The sequence below is a fragment of the Chenopodium album genome, chromosome 22 (genome assembly GCF_948465745.1).
Source record: "Chenopodium album chromosome 22, dcCheAlbu1.1, whole genome shotgun sequence".
NCBI classification, from domain to species: Eukaryota; Viridiplantae; Streptophyta; class Magnoliopsida; order Caryophyllales; family Amaranthaceae; genus Chenopodium; species Chenopodium album.
The window spans coordinates 5107925-5131605 of record NC_137855.1 but is presented as its reverse complement, the minus strand read 5'-3'; the positions used below and the strand labels follow the sequence as shown (position 1 = coordinate 5131605).

General features: G+C 33.0%; 1 protein-coding gene and 1 pseudogene across 2 annotated transcripts; both read right to left on the bottom strand.

Moving 5' to 3' along the window:
* Nucleotides 1-9889: 9889 nt before the first annotated feature.
* LOC145606270 (uncharacterized) lies at nt 9890-14214 on the bottom strand. The gene is made up of 7 exons (XM_081662296.1): nt 13290-14214; nt 12921-13066; nt 12606-12815; nt 11501-12005; nt 10884-11317; nt 9963-10640; nt 9890-9898 (listed from the first exon to the last, which is right to left on the bottom strand). Exons 1-7 carry the CDS (start codon nt 14212-14214, stop codon nt 9890-9892), a joined length of 2907 nt encoding a protein of 968 aa, XP_081518422.1.
* Nucleotides 14215-17525: 3311 nt separating this feature from the next.
* On the bottom strand, nt 17526-23585 carry LOC145605010 (SNF1-related protein kinase catalytic subunit alpha KIN10-like; annotated as a pseudogene). The gene is made up of 11 exons (XR_014104990.1): nt 23277-23585; nt 22148-22317; nt 21662-21846; nt 21392-21574; nt 20802-20933; nt 19604-19789; nt 19226-19321; nt 19063-19146; nt 18620-18748; nt 18033-18271; nt 17526-17811 (listed from the first exon to the last, which is right to left on the bottom strand). The product of XR_014104990.1 is annotated as an SNF1-related protein kinase catalytic subunit alpha KIN10-like (transcript).
* Between the last annotated feature and the right edge of the window lie 96 nt (nt 23586-23681).

Sequence of the window (23681 nt, the reverse complement as noted above, 5' to 3'; positions counted from 1 at the left end):
GACTTCACTCCCTTTTTATAGAGGAGGGATTCTGTCAAGAGGTGGGTGTGGTGGGGTTATTTTATTTTATTTTTATTTTTATTTTTTATTAATTTTTTATTTTGTTTTGGTTTTTTTAATTTGCACGTGTTTGATGTACTGCCCTTGGTTGAAGTTTTAAAAGGTTGGTCTCATTAAACAAATGTTCAACTCTTAGATTAAATGAGTAACTCTTACATTTGTTGTACTATACGTCTATACTAGTAACTAGTCTACGTCTACTATACCCCCCCAAAGGCCAAGGCACAAGTTGTGAGTTGTGTCACTTGTATGGTGGTGTACGGATATTTTGGGGGAGTTTAAGATAGGATCATATAAGTCATTTTGTGTTTTTAGATTTGAGAAATGATCTTCCTAACTTATAATTATGAACATGGTTTTGTGATGTGCGTATTGTGTTTGACTTAATTTTGACAAAATTGGTTAAACATTAGCTGTAATTTTTTATTAGCGTTATCCAAATTATGGTTACAAAGAGTTATACTAAGTCAACACACAATACACATGATGATTTATTAATTTTGACAACCTTTAAATGTCAATCGATATTGAAAGAAGAAAATCAAATTGCAAAAAGTAAAAGTTTTTTTTAGTACGCAATAGTATACTTATCTAGGGAGTTTTTAACGTGATTGTGGAACATTGCCTTAAATTTTGACCATTTTCTACAAACATCCTAATTGTTTGTAGAGTGAAATTTTAGGAACTACAAACTAGAAATGTGGGATTTAATTTGGAGTAGATAGGTATTATCTCTCCTTTTTTTTAACGGATTAATTTTTCAAGCAACTAATTTCATCAAACATTTAATCTTTTTAACAAATTTGCTATTACAGATAACTAATTTCCAAATACTTACTGCCATTGCATCTTAGAATTATCACATTTGGTTTTTTTACCGTATATTTTAAATACATAAATATCTTTATTTTATGCATGTAAAATTTATAAAAGTTGATATTATAAGAGTATAATTTTTAACAAATTTATTAATTTGCATATAACTCTACTCTTTGTTGTAATTTGGTGAGAATTTGTGTTTTAAATTCTATATTACGGAGTACTAATATTTAATGGGACAATCTTTTAAGAACCGAGAGTGGTACAATGTTTTGTCGCGACTAAGAAAACTTCCAAAACCGGGGTAATATCTCGATACAATGCATCGACAGCTGAGCCGACATTACTTGGATGACAAGCACTCAGCTGACCGCAGCCTAGACACGTGTTGACTACCCAATCAGGAGTCACCACGTATGCACCTCTCATTATCGTACTTTTGAGTTGTTTTGTCATTGCTTCCGTCACTTTGAGAGAGTTGGGCCTTTTTCTTTTAACTTTATTTTTTATAAACGAGTAATTGAAATATTTTGGTTGACCTCCCCTTCGTCCATTTTTCATTTGTTACGACTTTTAACTAATCACCAGCTTTCCCTCAAAAAAAAAAAAAAACTAATCACCAGCTACTACTAGTTGTACCGTACAAAATACAACTAGTAGTAGCTGGTGATTATATTATCATCATAGTCAAATTTCTATTTCTCGTAAAGTGGTACATACTATATAGTATTAAATTTCGTCTATATCACTGACCTAAGAAAAATAATTAAGTCTTTATATAATCTGTTTATATGTTAGACTGTTAGTTGACTTATACCTTTATTTCTATTGCTTATTAATAAGTGTCTCTTATGTTGTAATATTAAGGGCATTTTCTCTTGACTGAACTGAATATTTTATAAGAGAAGGAAATTAGAAGCTGAATTGAACCAAACTGAACTGAACTGAACTAAGCTGAGCTGAATTGAGCTGAACTGAACTGAATTAAACTGAATTGAACTGAACTGAATTTCAACGTAAGAGAACAGGCCCTAACTACGTCAATTATTATCAATGAAAATTGAAGTAAAGTCCCATTAAGGAATTATATTACTTTAACTTGGCAGTAATTGTGATAGCTATTTGTCAAATCAAGTACAAAAGTATATATTAGGTCTATAACTACATATAGGTACCCTTTATAATTGGAGAAAAACCTTAATGTATATAGTCAATAAGTCATTAGTTCCTTGAAATTAGGGGATCATGTTGGATTCACATAATTAATCTTCACGTACGGTAATACAGTTGTTTTTAATCAAACACTAGTCATTTCTACTTAATAAGTTAAATGAATATGTGCAAATACATTTCAAAACAAATAAGTAAATACATTGCATACAAATTTAATCTATTAACTCATTCATGCCGTAAAAGAGTATCAATTTAACCAATGTATGAGTACGTACATAAGCATAATGAAAAAAATTTGCAGTGATATTAACATTTTATCTATTACGATTAGTAACCAATATACTTTATCCCTACGAGGCATTAGTCATACGAAGTATAATTTACCCTTTTTATTAAACTAGGGTATCTTACGCGCGCGATGCGCGCGGAGGGGCTAGCTCTTGCGGAGAAGTTGTATTGGTGTGTATTTACACCTTTGGTTAGGGTGGTAGACCTAGTAATTTTAATACTGACTATTTGATTTATGTGCATATGTGGTGAATTTGTAGAATTATAAGAAAGCCACCAAAATCTTTTAAGACAATTATTTTTTAAATCCTCAAAAGTTTGATAGTGTTATATCAAAATTATTTAATATTTGATTGTTTTCCATCCCTTCATATTTTAAGCGGCCATTGTTAGTTTAGAACTCTTAATTGTTGTGCATGTTTCAATAGTACTTAGTATAATATTTCTATCGTGTTTTTCTTCAAATGAATTTTTTTGTGAGCTTTGGTCATGTGGAGTAATAATATGTAAACAAGTTCTTTAATGTTCTACGACGACCATCTAATATCTATATCAATACTAAAGCAATAGCCAATTAGTTATATTTTTCATCTTAAATTCTCTTCATAATTAATACCGTTTTTTTCTACCACCGATTTTCCTTGATTTTAGGATATTTAGTTCTTTATACCTCTTGATAACATACGCCTACTCAAATATCACCAAACTATTTTATATATGAATCCCATTCAAATTCTATGATGGATGTTGTTTATATGTAGACTTAAAAAGCTAATAAACCACATAGTGAGAGATAACTCAAGTGGTTAGAGCTCCCCTCCCGGTCCAAGAGATCTTTGGATCGATTCTCATCATTCGTCCTTGTGGCTCTCTAAACACCAAAACAAAGCTAATAAACCTTAACAATAATTGCAATTAAAAAACGACAAGATTTTTTTTTTTTTTTTTTTTTGGGGGGGGGGGGATGATAAGTTAGTAGGATTTTATTTCAAATCAAAGTTCGCAAGAGTCAAGAGACTTTGCGGAAATAAGAAGAGCAACTATGAAAAAGTAAAAATCAACAGTCACTTGGTAATAAACCGTTTCATTGTACATACAAATTTTTTCTTTTTAAATGATAATAATAATAATAATAATAATAATAATAATAATAATAATAATAATAATAATAATAATATCATATAAGTGTAAAGCGTTAGAATTTTTTATTTTTAAAAATAATATTACAAATTATTTGTTAACAAAAAAAAATTAATTGATGATATGTTTAATGATAAAAAAAAAACATTAAATATATTAATGATAGTAAACATATTAATGAGGGTATTAAAGTAAATACACATTTTGTACATAACTTTGTACATAGTTTTGAGGGTATGATTGGTAGTACACTATTCCTAAGAGAATGTTTCTACTTTTTATAAGGTAGGGATTTAATAATAAATTCATCTTAAATGAACTCATAGATGCCTTGAAAATCAGTTGATTTAGTGGTGTCGTGTTTAGAGCCAGTGAATAATATTAAGGGCTAATTTAATAGAGATTGCGCTAATTACTCCATTAATTTGGTAGTTTAGCCCGGCCCGTGATGTGGATGTCGCTAGTCCCCTGGCCATGAAATATACTTCCTCCGTTTTCTTTTACTTGCAACACAGCCTTGTGGCACGTGTTTTAAGGTCAGGTTTATGTAATGTAAACGGATAAATTTTTCATTAAAATTTTTACAAATGATACTTAACCCTATTCTAATTTTCGTGTAAAAATTATATTGATAAAATCGCTCATTTATCCTCACTAATCATCTCCTAAAACTGCGTGCTTTAAAGGTGTGTTGCAAGTAAAAAAAAAAACAGAGGAAGTATTAACTTCATTATATTTTTATTTGCTACGGCTAGGAGATATAAAATGTTTTTTTTTTTTTTTTTTTTTTTGAGGAAATTATAAAATGTTGTTGTTGAACTTAATTTATGTGCGGAGTATATGTCAAATTGTACAATTTTTGTAAGATAAAAAAAGAAAAAATATTAATTTCACGTGAAGTGAATATTTAAGAGATATTTTTAATAAATGCACATGGACATTAGTCAATATCCACAAATAACTTTTTTTACAAAAAAAATCGAAAAAATTGAGCAACTTTTTCCATTTGAGTTCATTGTTCTCGTATTTTGAACTCATATTATATTGGATTTTTCTTTTAATAAAGTTGATAGAATAAGCTAATGAAAATAACTTATATTATTCCATACTTTTAAATTTTGTTAGAATAGTATGTGCTATTACTTTAAGTTTAACAACAACTACTCATCAAGTGCTTTTCCATCATTTTCTGATTTTTTCAATTAAATGTATCAAACCGTAATTTAAAAGAAAGTGAATGACCAAGTCTTAATCATATGTGAATACTCCAATAATATGATTATTATTGTAATTTATACTCCGAAAAAAATGAGCAGGTTGATTAAGCAAGAGAGATTCACTGATGTAATATATTACGGAATATAGGAGTAGATAAAAGACAAACGAACTGGTCTGAAAAAACAACTAAGAAATTGTAAAATGAGGTAAAATGACTCAAATGAGCATAATACATTGCCTTCACATGTTTTCCAAATGCATGCATGAGTTCCAATCATTATGAACTATAATTTTCATACATTATGTGTCATATTTAATTTACATATAGTATGAGAAATTATGTGGCAAGCTTTAAGTGAACCCTATCCTAAATTTGATTAATAGAATATATTCTCAATTTTAGTACTACAAAATCATTAAAATTATAAACTTATAAAATGTGCAATATAAAATATGAGATCAAGAAAAGAGAGGAGGACGGTGGATAGATAAGGACAAGTGTTGAAATAGACGGTGAGATAGATATCGAAATTGATATGAATGACACGTCATTAGTGGGGAAGTATGATGTGGAGTCCCACGTGTGAGGAGGCTTTAAGTCAAGCTTGTTTTATCCAACAAACCATGACTAGAATATGCTTTTTCCTCACTTTTTTGTGTGGCATGCTTCTTCCCGATCTTTGACATTTTACACTTTCTTTTTTCTTTTTTGTTCCACTTTTATTTACTATTTTTTTCCGATTTGGATTATGGAGGGAGTAATAGTATAATTACACAAGTATTAGAAGTATAAATAATTATACAAGTATTACTCCCTCCGTCCCCAAATGATAGTCCCTTATGGGCAAAAATCACGAGAATTAAGAAACTTAAATCAAAGTAGTAAAATTACATTGAAAAGATAAATATACATTGGGTCTGTAAAATAGTAGAGAGAGAAAATAAAAAAAGTACATTGAAAAACACAATTTACATGGGAAAGTTAAATTTGCACAAATATTGTTGCAATTGGAGGGAATTTTGATAAAAAATTGATATTAATGGTACTTGAAAAAAACAAATGGGACTATCAATTTGGGACTAAAAATAAACTATAAGGGACTATCATTTGGGGACGGAGGGAGTATTATATAAGTAGCTTAACCTATAATGGGTTGTTGCATGTAGTATGAGATTTATGTGATAATATCAAATTTGTAAAAATCCAATATATATAATGTGTTTAAGAGACAAGTATATCGGCATTTGTGAACTTTGTCGGACTACAAATTGAATGACTTAGAGTATCCAATCATTTTCTTACTCGCTAACATTCTAAAAATTTTAAAATCCTTCTTTTTTTTTTCCCTCTTGTTAAAACAAAGAGACGCTAATCTATAACTTCTAAATGAAAGAAGTTATGATAGCGAATTATATACATAATAAGACGATTAAATTACTTATGATGTGTTTTGATCGAATAATTCTTACTTATATTAGACGAGGATGTGTTTGGAAAGAGTTTAAATAATCAAGAACATTTATTAGACAAAATATACAAGATCATATTTAACAAGTCATGAGAAATCCCTAAGCTTCTTAAGATCATATAGTACAAGTGATAAAGATATAAGATTAAGAGTTAGGACACCTACCATCTTCTCATCAAGAATGTTCTCTAAACTAAGAAAATCCAGATCACTAATCAATAATGATAAATAAATAGAGTAGCTAGTACTAATAATTAGTGAAAAGAAATAAAGTAAAAATTAACATAAAAACAAAGAAACAAGCTTAACTAACTTGGGACGCCTGGCCTGGGTTTTTCCTTTCCTAGTTTTCTCAATCATATTCAAATGTTGATGAAGTGTACAATAAGTTATTTTAAAATGTGTAAGAATTTGATTGGACCATATATAGGACATTGTTGTCACCTTTTTGTTTATCCTAATAATAATTGCTCAATATATATATTTGACAAGTTTATTATTATTACTATACAATAATACGAAATAATTCGGAAATTTTCTTGGCTATGATTGTCAACAATAATGCCTAAGCTAGAATCGTTGTTACTTGTTGCTTGAGGAGCTAAAATATTAGAAAGGTCATTCTCGACAATAGGGATGGCACTGTAATGCAAGTCAATTAGAACGACTTTGATTATGATTTTAGGGGATAGTGACTTTCTGAATATTGAAATAGTGATAAAAAAAAAAAAAATACGGAGTAACACGATAAATTTGAAAGTTTAATTACTATATACGAAGTATATATTCATACTCTTCTCACACTAGAATAATTTTATTCTTGCTTATTAACTTACTTAATATTCGTATTAATTATTGAAAAATATGTACATTTTTATCTAAAGTTGGATAAGCTAGATAGATATAGCCAGTATAGGTAGAAATGATTGGTATTTGAGGTGGGTGGTGGCCGCCCGGCAATGTGTAATAATGCACAAGTAGTTGTGGTAAATGAGACATTCAAATTAAGTTCAAGTAATTTATTACTAATAACATTGAATTTCAAGACTACATAACATTGATTTGCACTGTCATTCATTCAAATTTTAATTTATGTTAGATCATAGTTAACTTTTTTTGAAAGGTTGGTTTTGCTAAATTTACAGGGGTTGTTTGAGGTACAATTTTAGAGTTGTCTCGCCGTGTAGGGTATGATTGTTAAGGTTTTGTACTTGGTAATAATTGGTTGTACGTCGTCGATAAATGTATGTAGTAGATACGGGGACCGATTGGACAACACCCACCCGATTGTCATCCTGGCCTACTCTTTAAAATTATGATATAGAATGCCCTGTTTTTTTGAACTAAATTAAACTAAATTAAATTGAGCTAAAGCAATATGAAGTGGGTGAAGTTGAATTAAAATGAAGCGAATATAAGTTCAAAAGAACATATCCTATAAGGTCTTACTTTGTATACATTTATGCGAAAACAAAACCACAAATCTAAATCACTATCAGAAAGAATTCCACAACATAATTCACAATCCTACCAGTCACATAATTTAGATCATTATTTAGGTTCAAAAATATTATCTAATTTGAAGATGTCCTAAGATCTATTAACTTTATGAGACAACACAACAAATAAATATGATGATTCATGCACTTTCTTTTTCGAGTGAAATACTGTGCTGTATTTCAAGGTTCCAAACAAAAAAAATATATCCACTTTAATTTCTTTTTGTTTTTGCATGCTTCCAAACAAAGCAGAAATCTCCAGAAAAAAACAATTAAACTACAGTAACTTATTTTAATTTTTTGTGTTGGTATAAAACGACAACGTAGTGATTGACCAAATTTCATAACCTACCTGTTTAGATGTTTACGTCCCAAATTGTCACCTAATTATGCAAGTAGGATTAATTAACCTAACCCATAAGATTCTATTCTACTTATTAATCTTTTAGATAAGTGTTTAATTTTCTAGTGAATGGGACATACAATATACTCCGTACCATATAATATAATTAATTAATATAATTAATATGATATGCTTAGTACGTAGACATGCAGTAACTATCGGTGAGTTTAGAAGCTAAGGCATGCTAATTGCATCATTAGAGAACCTTCCTTTTTTATCTATTCTTTACAAATTGAAGTGTGTACTTCCAAAGTATTTTGTTAGGTCAACATCAAAAAGGAAGCCTACCTAAACAATGATTTTATTTTTATGTGTTGATGATATATGCTTGATATATGATACCTATGCAAAATTAACATGGATTCAATTGATGGGGAGAGGTGAGGTAAAAAATCTTAAAATTCATAAATTCCAATTAATAAATAGTGTATGTTGTCAGAATGTCATACGAGTTTGTGTCGAATGAGAGTCTGATCATCACATATATAAAAGTCTAGACCAAAAAGGATAAATGTCATAAAACTAATTGGTGGTAATTAAGTAGTCCGAGCGACCAAGTACCAATCTACATATTCAAAGTTTCTGTGTAGGACAATTAGTTCTAAATCACATGCATGTGAGTTAATTTAATTTTGTAATACGAGTATAAAGCTTAGCCATTTCTTACCTGTACTTGATATTGAATACACGTGTCGTGTGTGTGATGCATATGCACTTATGTTAAAGCATGTGTCGTGCTTGTTGGTCCATAGGCTGCGCTAGGATCTAGCCACCAAGGTAGAAAAACAAAAAAGCGTAAAATATAAAAACAAGTACACAATCAAAACCACAAATTAAATAAAATTGTAAGCAACTTGCCAGGTATATCTGAAAACTAAAGCTATGAAATCAAGCAAGTATCCCTTTATTTTTGGTCCACTTCATAGTGAATAAATCCAATCAAATTTGTTTCATCAAATTTAGCTAAATTTCCAAGAAAAATACAGAAATTGATATTCACTCGCTTTGTTTATGCTGAAAAAAATCTTGAAATTCCTTTCACACTTAGTTTATTTATACTAGTACAGTATTATGAATTAAACGCGGTTAATTTGGATATTTTTCATTAGAGCATCAAATTCAAAAGTGCTTTAAAACACCTTCCTAACAACTTATTAGAGTGACACGTGTAGCTACTTTTTGTTATGGAGATAAGAGCATTATAATCTCATGCTAATCAAGGCAGGTTGCCATTATAGGTGACATTGCTCTCATTAACCACTTATTAGTGACACGTATCGTACATAATTGGACCTTAATTAGTACTTGTATTTCTTATGAAAGTTCTAGCAATGTATATGTAGCATGAACACTACTTTTAGAAGATTTTGTATCTTGTATCTGATTTTTATGTTTAGGTTTATATATATATTTTTTTATATATATGATGATACACGAATACATACTAAGCTATATAACTAAATTTGAAACTAGCGGGGTTTTTACCTCCATAAATATTATATTGCTAAATATTATGAACGTGATTGCTTGATCTCATTAATGACTTTGTCCAAAGCTTATATAATACAAAGATCAACCCTATTGTGATAGGATTAGGAAACTACCAAAGATAAAATATACCAAAAGATATAAAAGCACAAAATATGGTAAACAAATATATCCTAATATTTCCCAAATATATCTCAATACCCCCCCTCAAGTTGGAGCATGGGGATCATAAATGCCCAACTTGGAAAGAAGATGATCAAACTGAGTCTTCCCAAGCGCCTTAGTGAAAATATCCGCCAATTGCTCCTTAGTGGAAATATAAGATGGAGCAATCAAGCCCTCTGTAACAGCATCACGAACAATATGACAATCAATCTCAATGTGCTTTGTTCGTTCATGAAAAACTGGATTTCGAGCAATATGTAAAGCAGATTGATTATCACAAAACAACTTAATCGCCTTAGGGTGTTGAACACCCAAACTCAAAAGCAAAGCCTTCAACCATTTCAACTCATGTGTGGTTGAAGCCATGCAACGACACTCAGCCTCAGAAGAAGAGAAAGAAACCGTGGGTTGCTTCTTGGTTTTCCACGAAATAGGAGATTTACCAAGAAAAACTAGCCAACCAGTCAACGAACGACGAGTAAGAGGACACGCCGCCCAATCAGAATCACACCAACTCTGCAAAGTCAAGTCACTATCTGCAGTCAACAAAATACCCTGTCCCGGGGTACCCTTTAAATAACGAACCACCCTGAGAGCTGCTTCCCAATGCTCAATCCGAGGTTCGTGCATAAACTGTGAAAGAATATGAACCGAATATGCCAAATCTGGTCTAGTCACCGAGAGATAAATCAACCGCCCTACCAGTCTGCGATAAGACTCAGGATTCGCAATTAACTCGCCACTAGCAAGACTAAGTTTGTGGTTTTGCTCCATCGGTAAACCACTTGGTTTTGCACCTAATAACCCTGCTTCAGAAATAATATCCAAGGTGTATTTTCGTTGACAAAAAAATAGACCGGATTTACTACGAGCAACTTCAGTGCCCAAAAAATATTTCAAAGGACCAAGATCCTTCATCTTAAAACAATCACCAAGATAAGCTTTGAACACAGTTAACGCAGCGGAATCATTCCCAGAAATAATATGATCATCAACATAAACTAAGACATTAATCTGAACAGTGCCTCTAGTGTATGTGAAAAGAGAATAATCAGAGTAAGATTGGATAAAACCGTACCCTTTCAAAGCTGTAGTGAGCTTTGCGAACCAACACCTTGGAGCCTGTTTCAAACCATACAAAGACTTCCTCAAACGACATACCAAGCTCGGATCCGAGCACTCAAAACCTGGAGGTAACTTCATGTACACCTCCTCATCCAAATCACCATGTAAAAAAGCATTTTGAACATCCATTTGTTGTATTTCCCAATTCTTAGCAATAGCAATAGCAAGAAAAGCACGCACCGTAGTCATTTTTGCGACCGGAGCAAAAGTCTCACCATAATCAATACCCTCTTGTTGATGATTACCAAAGATAACCAATCGAGACTTGAGACGTTCAATATCACCATTAGACAAAAACTTTGTCTTATACACCCATTGACTCCCTAGAGCCTTCTTCCCGGGAGGAAGATGCTCCAAAGTCCAAGTCCCATTGTCTTCCAATGCCCGTATTTCCTCTTTCATAGAACGACACCAACCTTCAGATTTCATGGCCTCCTTAAAGGATTTTGGTTCCTTATCTTGAACAACGGCTGCAAGAAATTTACGATAATTCACAGAAAACATGTCACAATTTATATAGTGTGCCAAAGGATAAGGAGTACCTGAAGGAGTGTCGGATTACGGAGAGGACGGAGACGGATTATTAGCAAAAACGGAATTAGTCACATAATCACGGAGTTTTACCGACTGAAATTTCTGACGGTGACCCTTACCAAGAGCTTCGGAGGGCTGTTCTTCGTCTGCCGGGCTGCTGCCATGTGCAGCATCTGTCGTGCTGCTGCTGTGGGAAGCTTCTGCCGAGCTGCTATCCTCGTTCAAGCCAGCAGCAGCCTCCCTGACAGTCTGGTCCGCGGCCAGGTCGCGGTTGGGGGCTGCATCCCGCGGCCTGGTCGCGGACTGCTCTGTTTGGGGCGCAACAATGGGGTCTTCATCCCCTTGTATCACCTCATCATCCCCATTAACCCCCTCATTCTCCTCAAAGACTTCATACCCCACAAAATCATCATGCACTTCATTATTTTGACCAAAACCCATGGACTCGATATTCACATCATCGGGTGTAGCAAACGGAAACACTTCCTCAACAAATTTCACATCACGAGAAACAAAAAAAACTTTTGATTCAAGGTCATATACTTTCCATCCTTTCTTCCCAAAGGGATACCCCCAAAAAACACATTTTCGACTCCGGCTTGCAAATTTATCACCATTTGTTTTCTGATTATGAGCAAAACACAAACATCCAAAAGTACGGATGACATCAAAGGAAGGGATTTTATTGAAAAGAATTTCAAAGGGAGTTTTATTTTGGAGTAGAGGCGTGGGTGTACAGTTAATAAGATGACCAGCGGCAAGAACACACTCACCCCAAAAATAAATAGGTAAATTAGCTTGAAATCTCAAAGCTCTCCCAACATTAAGAATGTGTTTGTGTTTGCGCTCAACCCTCCCATTTTGTTGTGGAGTTCCGACACATGAGGTTTGGAAAATAATACCCGAAGCAACAAAATAATCATGTAAGCAATTAAACTCAGTACCATTGTCACTTTGCACAATTTTTATTGTTTGTGAAAATTGTCTATCAACCATTGCAACAAAGGCCAAAAACATTCTTAAAACTTCAGTTTTATCAACCAATAAATAAATCCAAGTAGCTCTTGAATAATCGTCAACAATGGTCAAAAAATAACGAGCTCCACACGACGAAACGTGTCGATATGGACCCCACAAATCACAATGTATTTTCTCAAAAATTCTAGACGCCCTATTTTCACTTAAAGGAAACTTGTCTCTAGGATGTTTAGCACACATACATACTTCACACCCCTTATCTAGACAATCTTTATTACTACTAACATGAAGGAGTAACTTAACTACTTTCTCGGAAGGATGCCCCATTCGACGATGCCACAACTCCAAATTTGAGGTCGCTTCACCAATGCCGACATGATGCACCGAATCCGTTTTGCTAAAATAATATAATCCGTCTCTCCTAGCTCCTGTTCCAATCAGCTCCTTCGTTTGGTCCTGTATGACACACATATAAGGGTTAAATTGGACAATACAATTGAGATCATCTGAGAGTTGTGATACTGAAAGCAAATTACAACTCAAATGCGGAACATAAAGAACTTTAGTGAGAGTAATCTTGTCCGATAAACGAACTGAACCAATTAAAGAAGCCATAACATTGACCCCGTTAGGTAAACCAACGGGACACTCAAAATCCAGTGTATCAAATAACCAAGCTTTTTCTCCTGTAACATGGTGAGTTGCCCCTGTATCAATAATCCAAGATGAATCATCAAACTTACCATTCAAGCGGTTTTCAGAGACATTACCGAACAACCCCGTAATTGCCTTCCATTGTTCGCTTGAAAAGACTTGACCTTGAGAGGGAGTACTTGTTGAAGAAGCACTCGAACCCAAGACCGCATTAGCTCGGATCGAACCTTGACCACGACCACCCGTGGACTTCCCCCCCCCCCCGGCTGCCATCACCCATTCTAGGTGGGTATCCATGAAGTTCAAAGCACTTAGCTTCAATATGACCCCGTTTCTTGCAATGATTACAAACTTTATCGGACCAACAATTCGATGTCTCGTGGCCAATTTTCTTGCACTTTGCACACACTGTACCCGAGCCATCACGACCCCTGCCAACCCCACCTGTACGGACAGCAAACCCCACGGCTTGTGGAGGTTCTTCACGGCCGCCTTTATCAAGACCTCTAACTAGTTCATCTTGGGATACTTGTTGGTAGGCTTTATTCAAAGTAGGCAGAGGGTCTTGAGATAGAATATTTGACCTTGTTTGAGCATAATACTCAGAACAAAGACCAAGCAAAAATTGTTGCAATCGATCATCCTCATGACGTTTCTCATGTTGCCTACCCACATTACAAGTGCACTTCCCACATTTACAATGAATTAAAGGTTCAAGCTTTGCTAATTCATCCCACAAAACCTTTAATTTGCTAAAATAAATAGCCACAGTCATATTTTTAGGTTGTTCACATCGATTAATTTGTGCCTTTAAGTGTTGGATACGAGGACCATTCACGATACAAAATCTTTCATGTAAATCATCCCACAAACGTTTTGCATTGTCATAATTAGAAAGCATAGATTTTACCTCCGGGTCGATCGTATTCATGAGCCACGAAACAAGCATACAATGAACCACAACCCAATCTTCCTGAGTTGCAGGCGGCACAAATTCTGTAATTGTGCCATCAAGAAACCCGAACTTCCGTCGAGAGGAAAGAGCAACGTATATGGCGTGAGCCCAAGCATCAAAATTATCAAGCTTCAATCTGATCGGAGTTATGAAATCACCGGGCCTATCATGCGCCCCTAGGTAAAAGGGTGAATTTGTTTCAATTTTTGATGGTGGTGGCGGTGGTGGTGTGTCACCGCCGTCCATGATTAATTAATTGGAAAAAAAAAACCTTGGCTCTGATACCATGCTAAATATTATGAACGTAATTGCTTGATCTCATTAATGACTTTGCCCAAAGCTTATATAATACAAAGATCAACCCTATTGTGATAGGATTAGGAAACTACCAAAGATAAAATATACCAAAAGATATACAAGCACAAAATATGGTAAACAAATATATCCTAATATTTCCCAAATATATCTCAATATATATCCATACATGTTATGTATTTAAACAACAAAGAGCAATTGCATGTGTGTTGTATGTACTTACTTCTCGCTAGAACTCTATTTAATTTCATATTTGTGTTTGTTTTCTATAATAAGTTAGGAATTGATAATAATTAAAGGAGGAATTTTTACCGATAAGATTATTATATTTTATGCAACTCTAAAAAGGCTCAACAGCTTAATTTTGTATTACGCTATAGTGAAAAACGACTCACGCAATAAAAATAAATACGAATTGAAGTATGTATCAACGAAAATAGATAGAGCTCAAATCGCCACTAATGGATTATATATGATTATATGCATATTCCAAGTCAAAAGAGAGTATGAAAGAACAATGAAATTTCAATGTCTTTATTAAACTAACTATAGTTGGTCTGATCTACTTCATTAGCTCATAAATGATGCAAAGAGGATGAAACTACATTTAGATCCTTGAAGTAGTCCAATCCTAATAGAAAATTTTTCTTTACTCTACCACATATTGTCATATTGACTTATTTATAAATTAATTTTGACCACATATTTACTAATGTATTACAATATACTAATATTATTATATAGAAGGTTATTAGATTATATTAATTAGTCTCAATTTATACTTTAAATACGAAGTCAATATTTACATATTTTGTGGACAAAGTCGAGTGTTGCCAAATATAATGGTATGCATGTTAAGTTTGAAAAAAAAAAACTCATGCTAGCACATATATCATATTATCATGTATGAATAGGGTTTGAGAAAAAGTCGCAATGTGTCAGTTTGTTTTGATCTTTTATAAAGGAAGCTCAGATATAGCTCGACCCATGCCCAACTCTAGATTGAAGTATTGCTAGCTGATTATTGTTTAATTTCTATTAAGGTTTTTTTTAATACAACTCATAAAAATTGATATTCTAACAAAATACTTGGACATTGAAACAAATATAACAAACTAATTTTAGTCGACATTGTAAGAGTGCTAATAAGAATAGAGGATGTATCTAAAAGTAAAAACAAAAATGAAGATAAAAGAGTTATGGTATATTGATATGGTGTTTGCCAACCACTTTGTCATTGTAAATGATTATGATCCTTCTTGAAATAAGGAAGAATTATCACAAAAAAGTAAGTAATATTCTGATGAAATCTTTGCGCATCAGAAATCTGTCTCAAATGTTGTTAATATTATTCCTTATGCTCAAATAATAAATCTTAGGATAATAATTATTAATCAAATCATAAAAGTTGGCCAGATTTGATTTTCTCATGACATGTGAAGTATGACCTATGGCATGACGTTATTTTTTTGCCAATAGATATTGACAGTAGAACTTGCTACTCTCTTTCCATTTTCTAGTTTTTGCTTGTACCTTTTTTTTTAAGAATTTTTTTTTGTCATTTTGACAATTTGACAAAATCTTCAATTTTGTGGGTCCAATTTCACGGGAGAGTCATGTTCTGATGTTCTATAGTTTCTCAAATGTACATAGCAACTAGTTTTGACTAGATTTACAAATTACTTTTTACTTTTTTCTTACGTTAATTCGATATATGTTGAATTTAAAGTACTCGTACCTACTATTTTTTATATGAGTACATAATATTTTCTTCATCTAAAAATTTCAATTCCTTGTTAATAATACTCCGTAAGATAACTAGAAATTATGTTAACGTGGATTCATGGAATAATTTGTTTACATAGAATATATTACAATTTACAAATTGAAAATACATCCATTGATCATACTCATGCATGAGCTTAAAACACATCTTTATCACTTTCATTTTTTTAAAAAATAGAATCACAAGTAATAATGAATTTTCTACATCTTGATGACCACGAAAATATGAAATGGACATGAATATTAACAATAATAATTTCTGCATACTTTCCGCTTATGCATGATGTAGTTTGTTCTATTATTCTATTAATCAAACATATTTAGAAAAAATCAAGTCTTTATGTCAAGTACATGAAATTTATTACTTGTACATGTTTACTTTGACTAAAATGATGCAATTTTCAAACCTCACGTGCAATAATGTTTTCTAGAAACAGTATTTTTTAACCAACATGCATGCATCAGAAAGAAAATGGCGCAATTGTATAAATTTAGCATAAAATGAGCATGTACCTTGTTGACTAGCTCCATGCAAGTTTAGAAAAGTAAAAGGCTACAATACTTCTAATGACAACCATTATAGATTTGATTAATCTGAATTTAATCGTCATATTATTTCAACTTGTTTAATTGGTTAAATTTCTTAAATTGTGAAGGAACAAGGTACCTATTACGTAGATACTTCATACGAAGTATTTGATATCAATTATAGTATATATCACTATTTTGTGTGGTTCATCGAAAAATTCTTCCAATTAAGTACTAGAAAATATAACATGAATTTCAAAATCATTCTTGTGACTTTTTTTTCTCCATATTCTTCCGTTGTCAGTCTTGTCACTTATATGAAAGGTGTACTCATTTTTTATTATTATTATTTTTTTTTTTTGAAAAATGAAAACTTTTAATAACGAGATATCTAACATTCACAATTTTTCTTTTGTATCTTTTATATTTTCCTCAACATACTTCTACATTTTAATGCAAATGGAGTCTAATTGATTTTTTCATAATAAAAAAATTAAATTTTTGCTTAATTTGTTTGTAATATATAAGATAGGACAATAATAAAGAACGAAGGGATTGATCGTTATCGTGCACCATCCTACTTGTCACGGTAGTGTTTTACAGAACTGCCTACTATGTAAAATTTTGGTAAACTTTAATTAAAAAAGTTTCTAAAACAGAAGAAAACAGAGGACTTGTTATTGGACCACTGGCAAAAGAGTTTGATAATTAATTTAAACCCAAAGATCTGGACCATTTTTGGCCCAAAACTCTAGCATAAACTAGTAAAGACAAAATCTCACTGGTAGAAACACTAACCACTTTGTTCTTATTTGATCTTACTACGTACATGAAATGTCGCGTTTTTAAATACAGTAAAGCTTCAACCAGTTTTTCCTTTCTACACAAGAGATGGTGGTTTTGTAAGTTCAGACTTAGCCAGACCAAGAGACTACAATATCCGTCGAATATATCATTACTAAACACCACCACCTGATAAGTACCTAGATCAGGAACAAAACTCACACTATCAAGAAATACAATGCACATTCAGAACCATATATCTTCCCATTAATAATATGAATGCTATTAACATTTGATATAGCAAAAAAAAATTGCTTGCTAAAGCACATGGAATTGAGCAAGGATAGCTGTGCAAATATCAAGGAATAGAATCTGTGGTCCCTGAACCCATTGTAGATCAAGTAGATACTTCTCATCGGGGGCCTTGTATAGCTGTGAAAGTCACATCGGAAAATGCAGAAAAGAATGTTATTGATAGCCTAATAGCCTACAGCAGAAAAGCGGTGATACAAGATAGTATAAGTCTAATGTGAAATCCAAATACTGCTAGTATGTCAAGATTTTTAGAGAATTAATTGATTTACCAAAATGATCAGAACCATTAAACAACAATATAAAAAGTACAAGAATTAGCTTCTAGACATGAAACATACCTGCAACTCAAAATTACGGCATTGGGAGACTTCAACCCAACATCGTTTTCAGCTATGCTTGATTCTTCGCCATAGCTATGTACTGGATTATCAACAATCACTTCATGATGATCAAGAATGCCAGGAATTCATTTGCACTTGATGTTATAATGCCCAATCTTTTTCCAGCAGACATTTAGCTTTTGCAGTGCTTTCAGAGCTTCAGTCATAATCTCATGAGATTGGGCTTTCGACTGCAACTAATTAGATAAACAAAGTCTTTGTAGGGTCATACCAATGAAAAAAAATGTATGTTTCACGATGAAAATGAATCACATAAGGCAGAGCTAAAAACTCCATTAGTGAATTATCCTTAAGATTCAGATAAATCATCATAAGAAGAAATAATAATAATTGTACTAAAATACGCAGTAAAATGCCCAAGTTCATGGGACAGAGTGAGGACGTGAGACAATGACAATAATTCTCCTCCAGCATGAATCAGCAAATAATTCTCCAATCAGGGCAATCAAACCCAACTGACAAGCTGGACGATCAAGTTAAGGAGGCAAACTAATCAAGATATTCGTAAGTACTTAACAGCCAACCTGTAATCCAATAGACCATATCCTCTCAACAGGAAAATTCTTTTCTTGGTAATCTTCACAACCACGATATTGGAGCCCAGCATCAGGAGACGAGACTTCATTTGAATGCATGCCGATCATATGGTTCTCCTGAAAAACAAAAGTATGCAACAAAGATATTAGATGGCCACCAACTAGCTGAGATGAAGCCTTTTCTTTTCCAATACAGTAGTGAAAACCAATATATATACATCGTATGAGGTATTTTATTTCACAAATTTTCACAAGAGTATCAATGTAGCATGACATCCTCGAGAAATTTCAAGGAACAACAACCAGACAGTACACAAAACAATTTGTCAGGCACAGGAATCAAGTATACTTTAATATACAATCGACATAATCATTTTCAAATCTCAATACTTTAAAGCAAGTCTCTACTCTAGAAGGAGAAAATAACGAACCTTTATTTCTTGGAACTCAGCCCCAAGATAGCCCCTTGAAGCCCCGAAGTGGTTATCAAAAAGCAAATAAAATGCAACAGTCCCCTAAAATGAATGCAGTTAATTTGAATTTGTTCCCATGTTTACTTAAAAACAGTCTGCAAAATGTTACACTTATCAAAACCTCATTCTGGAGTCTGTTGCAGAGAGATTCAATAAGCTGATTCCGGTCATACCCCATCCTAACAACTTCTTGGAGTAAATTTTCGTCAATCTGTACCTGCAAAGTCAAAGGTTAATTCAAAGAGCAGTAGGTTCAAGAGCAGAAACGCGAAATAAGAAAGTAATAGAACATCCTCATTATTCATCAAGCTATATCTTCCTGATAAGTCTAGATGGCATTACAAGAATCCTCAAAGACATATTTCGTGAAGTTAATGTATCAAAATGGTATGCACCAAAAGAAGATGGCATCCAATCTGTCTCAGTTCAAAACATTAGAGAACTACTATTTCAAAAGCATAAGTGGTGCAATTTGACAGCAAATAATATATGGTCAAACCTTATTTGCTAGTTGCATCGTACCCGATGGTGGCATGGCTAAGTAACGCAGAGAATGAGCTTGAAACCACATATGCTGACGAATTTCTGGGATAGTGATTCTCTTCATAGGATCAACTACAAGAATCTTAGATATCAGATCTCTAGCTCCAGGTGATAGATGACTTGGAATCGTATAAACCCCAGCCTACAACGATAATCAAATGACACCAATATTATGTGCTTCCACAATTCCTAAACTAAGAAGCAGTAAGTTGTACATATCTAGAAAGCAATTTGATTGCAGTTCTTTTAGCATGATTTTTATAATCCCAAGAGAATTTAGTATAGTAAGTGGTTACAAACAGTTACTCCTTCGACATATTATATTCTTGAAGTTCCTCCAATGCATAACCAGAACACTTACATTTAATCGAAAAGGCAGGTAGGACATGTGAAAGCTTCTCATTAACTTTTCACACATATTTTGGGATGTCCTAATTTTCTATAATTTATAGGAGAATTATAATCAGATTTCAGAACATACCCTGTTAAATGGAGTGGTAGAGTGAGGACAGGAAAGAGAAAGCTATTTTAAGGGTATACAAGTGAAATCATGGTGAATTCATAACACTATAAAGGATTAGAACAATGCGACTACTTATTCCAGACGAAGGGAGTATTTACGTATAGTACTTTAATAATTTGATGAAATTTTTTTGTAGTAAATTCCTACTATAATCTATATCGGTTTAATTTTTCTTCTCTAAACATGTCCTTTATTTATCCCTTAGACATCAACTATGAAAAGATGAATATTTCAATACGGAGTATCATGTATTACCATCTTCTTCCCATTAATCTTGCTGAAACTTCATTTATAGAAATTCCAGTTACTGTTTCTAATGAAACAAATTAACTCTCTTTTCTTCTAGTTATTTCTCATATTGCCAATAATGTTTTCCAAGGTTTTGGTAACACACCAGTTCAAGGTGGTTCTTGCAATCTTGCTTATTTACTTTCCAGAAGAAAAAATGTATATTGAGCATTAATAATAATAATAAAAGTTAACTCAAAACTTCAAAAGCGCAAGTATCAAGTCTTAAATATATAATACCCTTGCTTCATATAATAGGTTGATATTCCCTCCTTTAACACATACTTGCACATAAAAGAAGAGTAATCATGTCCAGTGACATTAAATTCAGAATAGCATGTACCTTTATTTTATTGAGAAGGTTGGGCATACTTTCATCATCAAAAGGGAGAAATCCACAAAGGAGAACAAACAAGGTTACACCACAACTCCATACATCAACTTCAGGGCCAACATAGAGTTTCCCAGAAATGACCTAAGTGCACATTTCAGGAAAAAAAAAAAAAAAAATCATACAGGGTAGCACAATAAGACAATATCTACTGATTACGTTACCCATCAATGTTCTGGCGAGCCAGAGCATTAGTCATGAAGTTTGCAGAATGAAATGGCAAAATAAATGTACAGGAATTACAGACTCAACAGCATGTTTATTTTAGTTCTTTGGAAATATCTTGGACAGAATGGATTAATTTACCATGAAAACAGTGACAAGATAAGCAGAAATAAACAACATTAAACGAATCAAGAGAAAGAGGGCATTTAGCAGCAAGATGAGAAGAATGCAATGGTTCAAGACGCAGTTAAATTACTGTTATTAGGCTTAATCAGCAATATTTAGACATATATATGCTCAACTGCTCAAGCAGGTCAAAATTATCAAAGTAATTACATTGTACAGTTCTTCTCCAGCAGAGTTCTAGAGTATCATACCTCAGGAGCTGCATAGTTTGGGCTTCCGCAGCTGGTCTTTAGGAAGTGACCATCTCGCATTATGTTGCTCAAACCAAACTCTGCAATCTTTACATTGTGATGTGAATCCAATAGAAAGTTCTCAGGCTTCAGGTCTCGATGAACTACCATATTCTTGTGACAGTACTCTACTCCTGATATTATCTGGTCCCAGATGGCAACAGAGACAATATATAAAATGCCAGTAGGATTATCTAAGAGAACACAGCCTAAAAGTAGAAAGAAGTTTACCTGTTGGAAAAAGTTCAGTGCTTCATCCTCTTCTATCCTACCCTTCTCCACAATGTAATCAAATAGTTCTCCACACTTCGCATGCTCCATCACAACATAAAAGTCTGATGGTGTCTCAACAACTTCATAAACTCGAATAATATGAGGGTGCATGAACGATCTCAAAATATTCATCTCTCTTCTCACTACAAAACAGACAAAAGAATACGATGATAAAGTTTAGTGAGTTCACAACCAGATAATAGCTAATATTTTACCCGGTGTTAAATTGCTTTTGAAACCATACCCTTTCATATCAACCTAACCTTAAAAGTGTCATTATATCAGCAATGACTTGTAAAGGAACAAAGTTTCAAATCAAAGGTCGACAATAAAAAACAAATCAAACACTAAAACATGCTTGGGAGAAAGAATATACATATCAGCCGAAAAGACCTTGTTAATAGGAAAGTTCAGAGAGAACAATCAGTAAGAAATAGTTGTTACCTTTCTCTTCCATTTCCACATTCTTTATCTCCTGCCGGTTCAGTCGCTTGATGGTAACTATATTCCCAGTCAATTCTCATCTTGCCAGATGACACAATGCCAGTAGATTTACCAAGTATATAGTTTGGCAAGATAACATCCACGCCACTGCCATCTCGTCCTGCCATTTCCTTGTAGCGAAAGTGAATTAGCTAGTTTACCAGTAGAGATAAATGGAAGGTCCAATTCTCGGAAATTCAATTATAATTCAATGATCAAATAAACTAGGCAATTGTCCCAAACCGAGTCAAATGGATCATCTTTAAGTTACCGAAGCATACTAACTAATGAGAAATAGACAGAACTTTCAGTCCATACATGAGGTCTAATACATATCAAAGAAGGACAGAAGGTGAACAAGTAAATAACCTGAAAGTTTGTAACCTGTAAGCCTGAACACAATTCTACATGTTGTAACACGGAGTATTCAAGATGCAAATAGAACCAATTATTCAAATGACATTGACTATGCCTAGCAATTAGCAATATGATCATCAAAGTACTTCATTTTTTCTAATGACCCCGAACACCTATATGACTTATCACTTCCTCCGTTTCTTTATAGTTGCAACACACATTTTATCACGTTATTTAAGAAAAGTGGATCTTACTCTTACATGATATAATGCACTTAAATTGAGGTTAATTAAATGGGCCATGTGCTTTAAATAAAGGTAATAGTACAATTTTCACTCTTTGCCTATTCAAATGAGACTCGGGTACACAATGTACGTTCTTATAGTGTAGGTACACGTGTGAATAAGTATTCCATATCGAAAGACAAAATCAATAGAAAACCAAGCGGGCTACTACTCTTATAACCAACTAATTTCAGTTGAGGCGTTTTAGTTACTCCCCTAATGTACATTATGCTCACATGTGTATAATCAAATCCTATTTCTTGTAACAACATAAATTCCAACAAATATTCCGAAGATTATCGGTTTTTTTTCCCCAATCTATAAACAATATTTTACAAAATCAAATCGTCCAACTTACTTAATTGCTAAATACAGAATCAAATTAATTTTTTTTTTTTTTTGATAAAGTTGGTAAATTCAGAATAATTATTTACAGTACTAAAAATTACCTCGGAATTCAAGTTGTCCTAGTTTCTCCTTCAACCAGGCCGTCGGGAAATTCGCCACCTACGACCGCCGTATAATCCGGCGAGAATTTGGCGGTTGATTATCGAAAGCGTAGATATTGTGAATTTATCGGACATTCTTCAAAAATGGATTATTGAATAGATATACTAATTTGTTCTTGGATTTTATTATTATAAAATTGGACTTGCCATTGACTTGATACAACTGGTATAAATAAATTGAGGAATTTCCGAATTTGAGTTCACCGGCAAACATAATAGCCGCTGACCACCAACAATAACCATCTTGGGGATTTTTTTAGGACGTGTAAAAATGTGATTACGGGACTCGGTCTATTTTAAAGTTTGTATCTAACCTAACCTAATGTGTTACATGTCGTCTTACAT

Coding starts and splice junctions, on each gene's coding strand:
- LOC145606270 (XM_081662296.1), bottom strand. CDS start 14,214: ATGGACGGCGGTGACACACCACCACCGCCACCACCATCAAAAATTGAA. Junction 13,067..13,289: donor TGGATACCCACCTAGAATGG/GTGATGGCAGCC, acceptor TTATTGATACAG/GGGCAACTCACCATGTTACA. Junction 11,318..11,500: donor ACAGCCCTCCGAAGCTCTTG/GTAAGGGTCACC, acceptor AATTTCTTGCAG/CCGTTGTTCAAGATAAGGAA.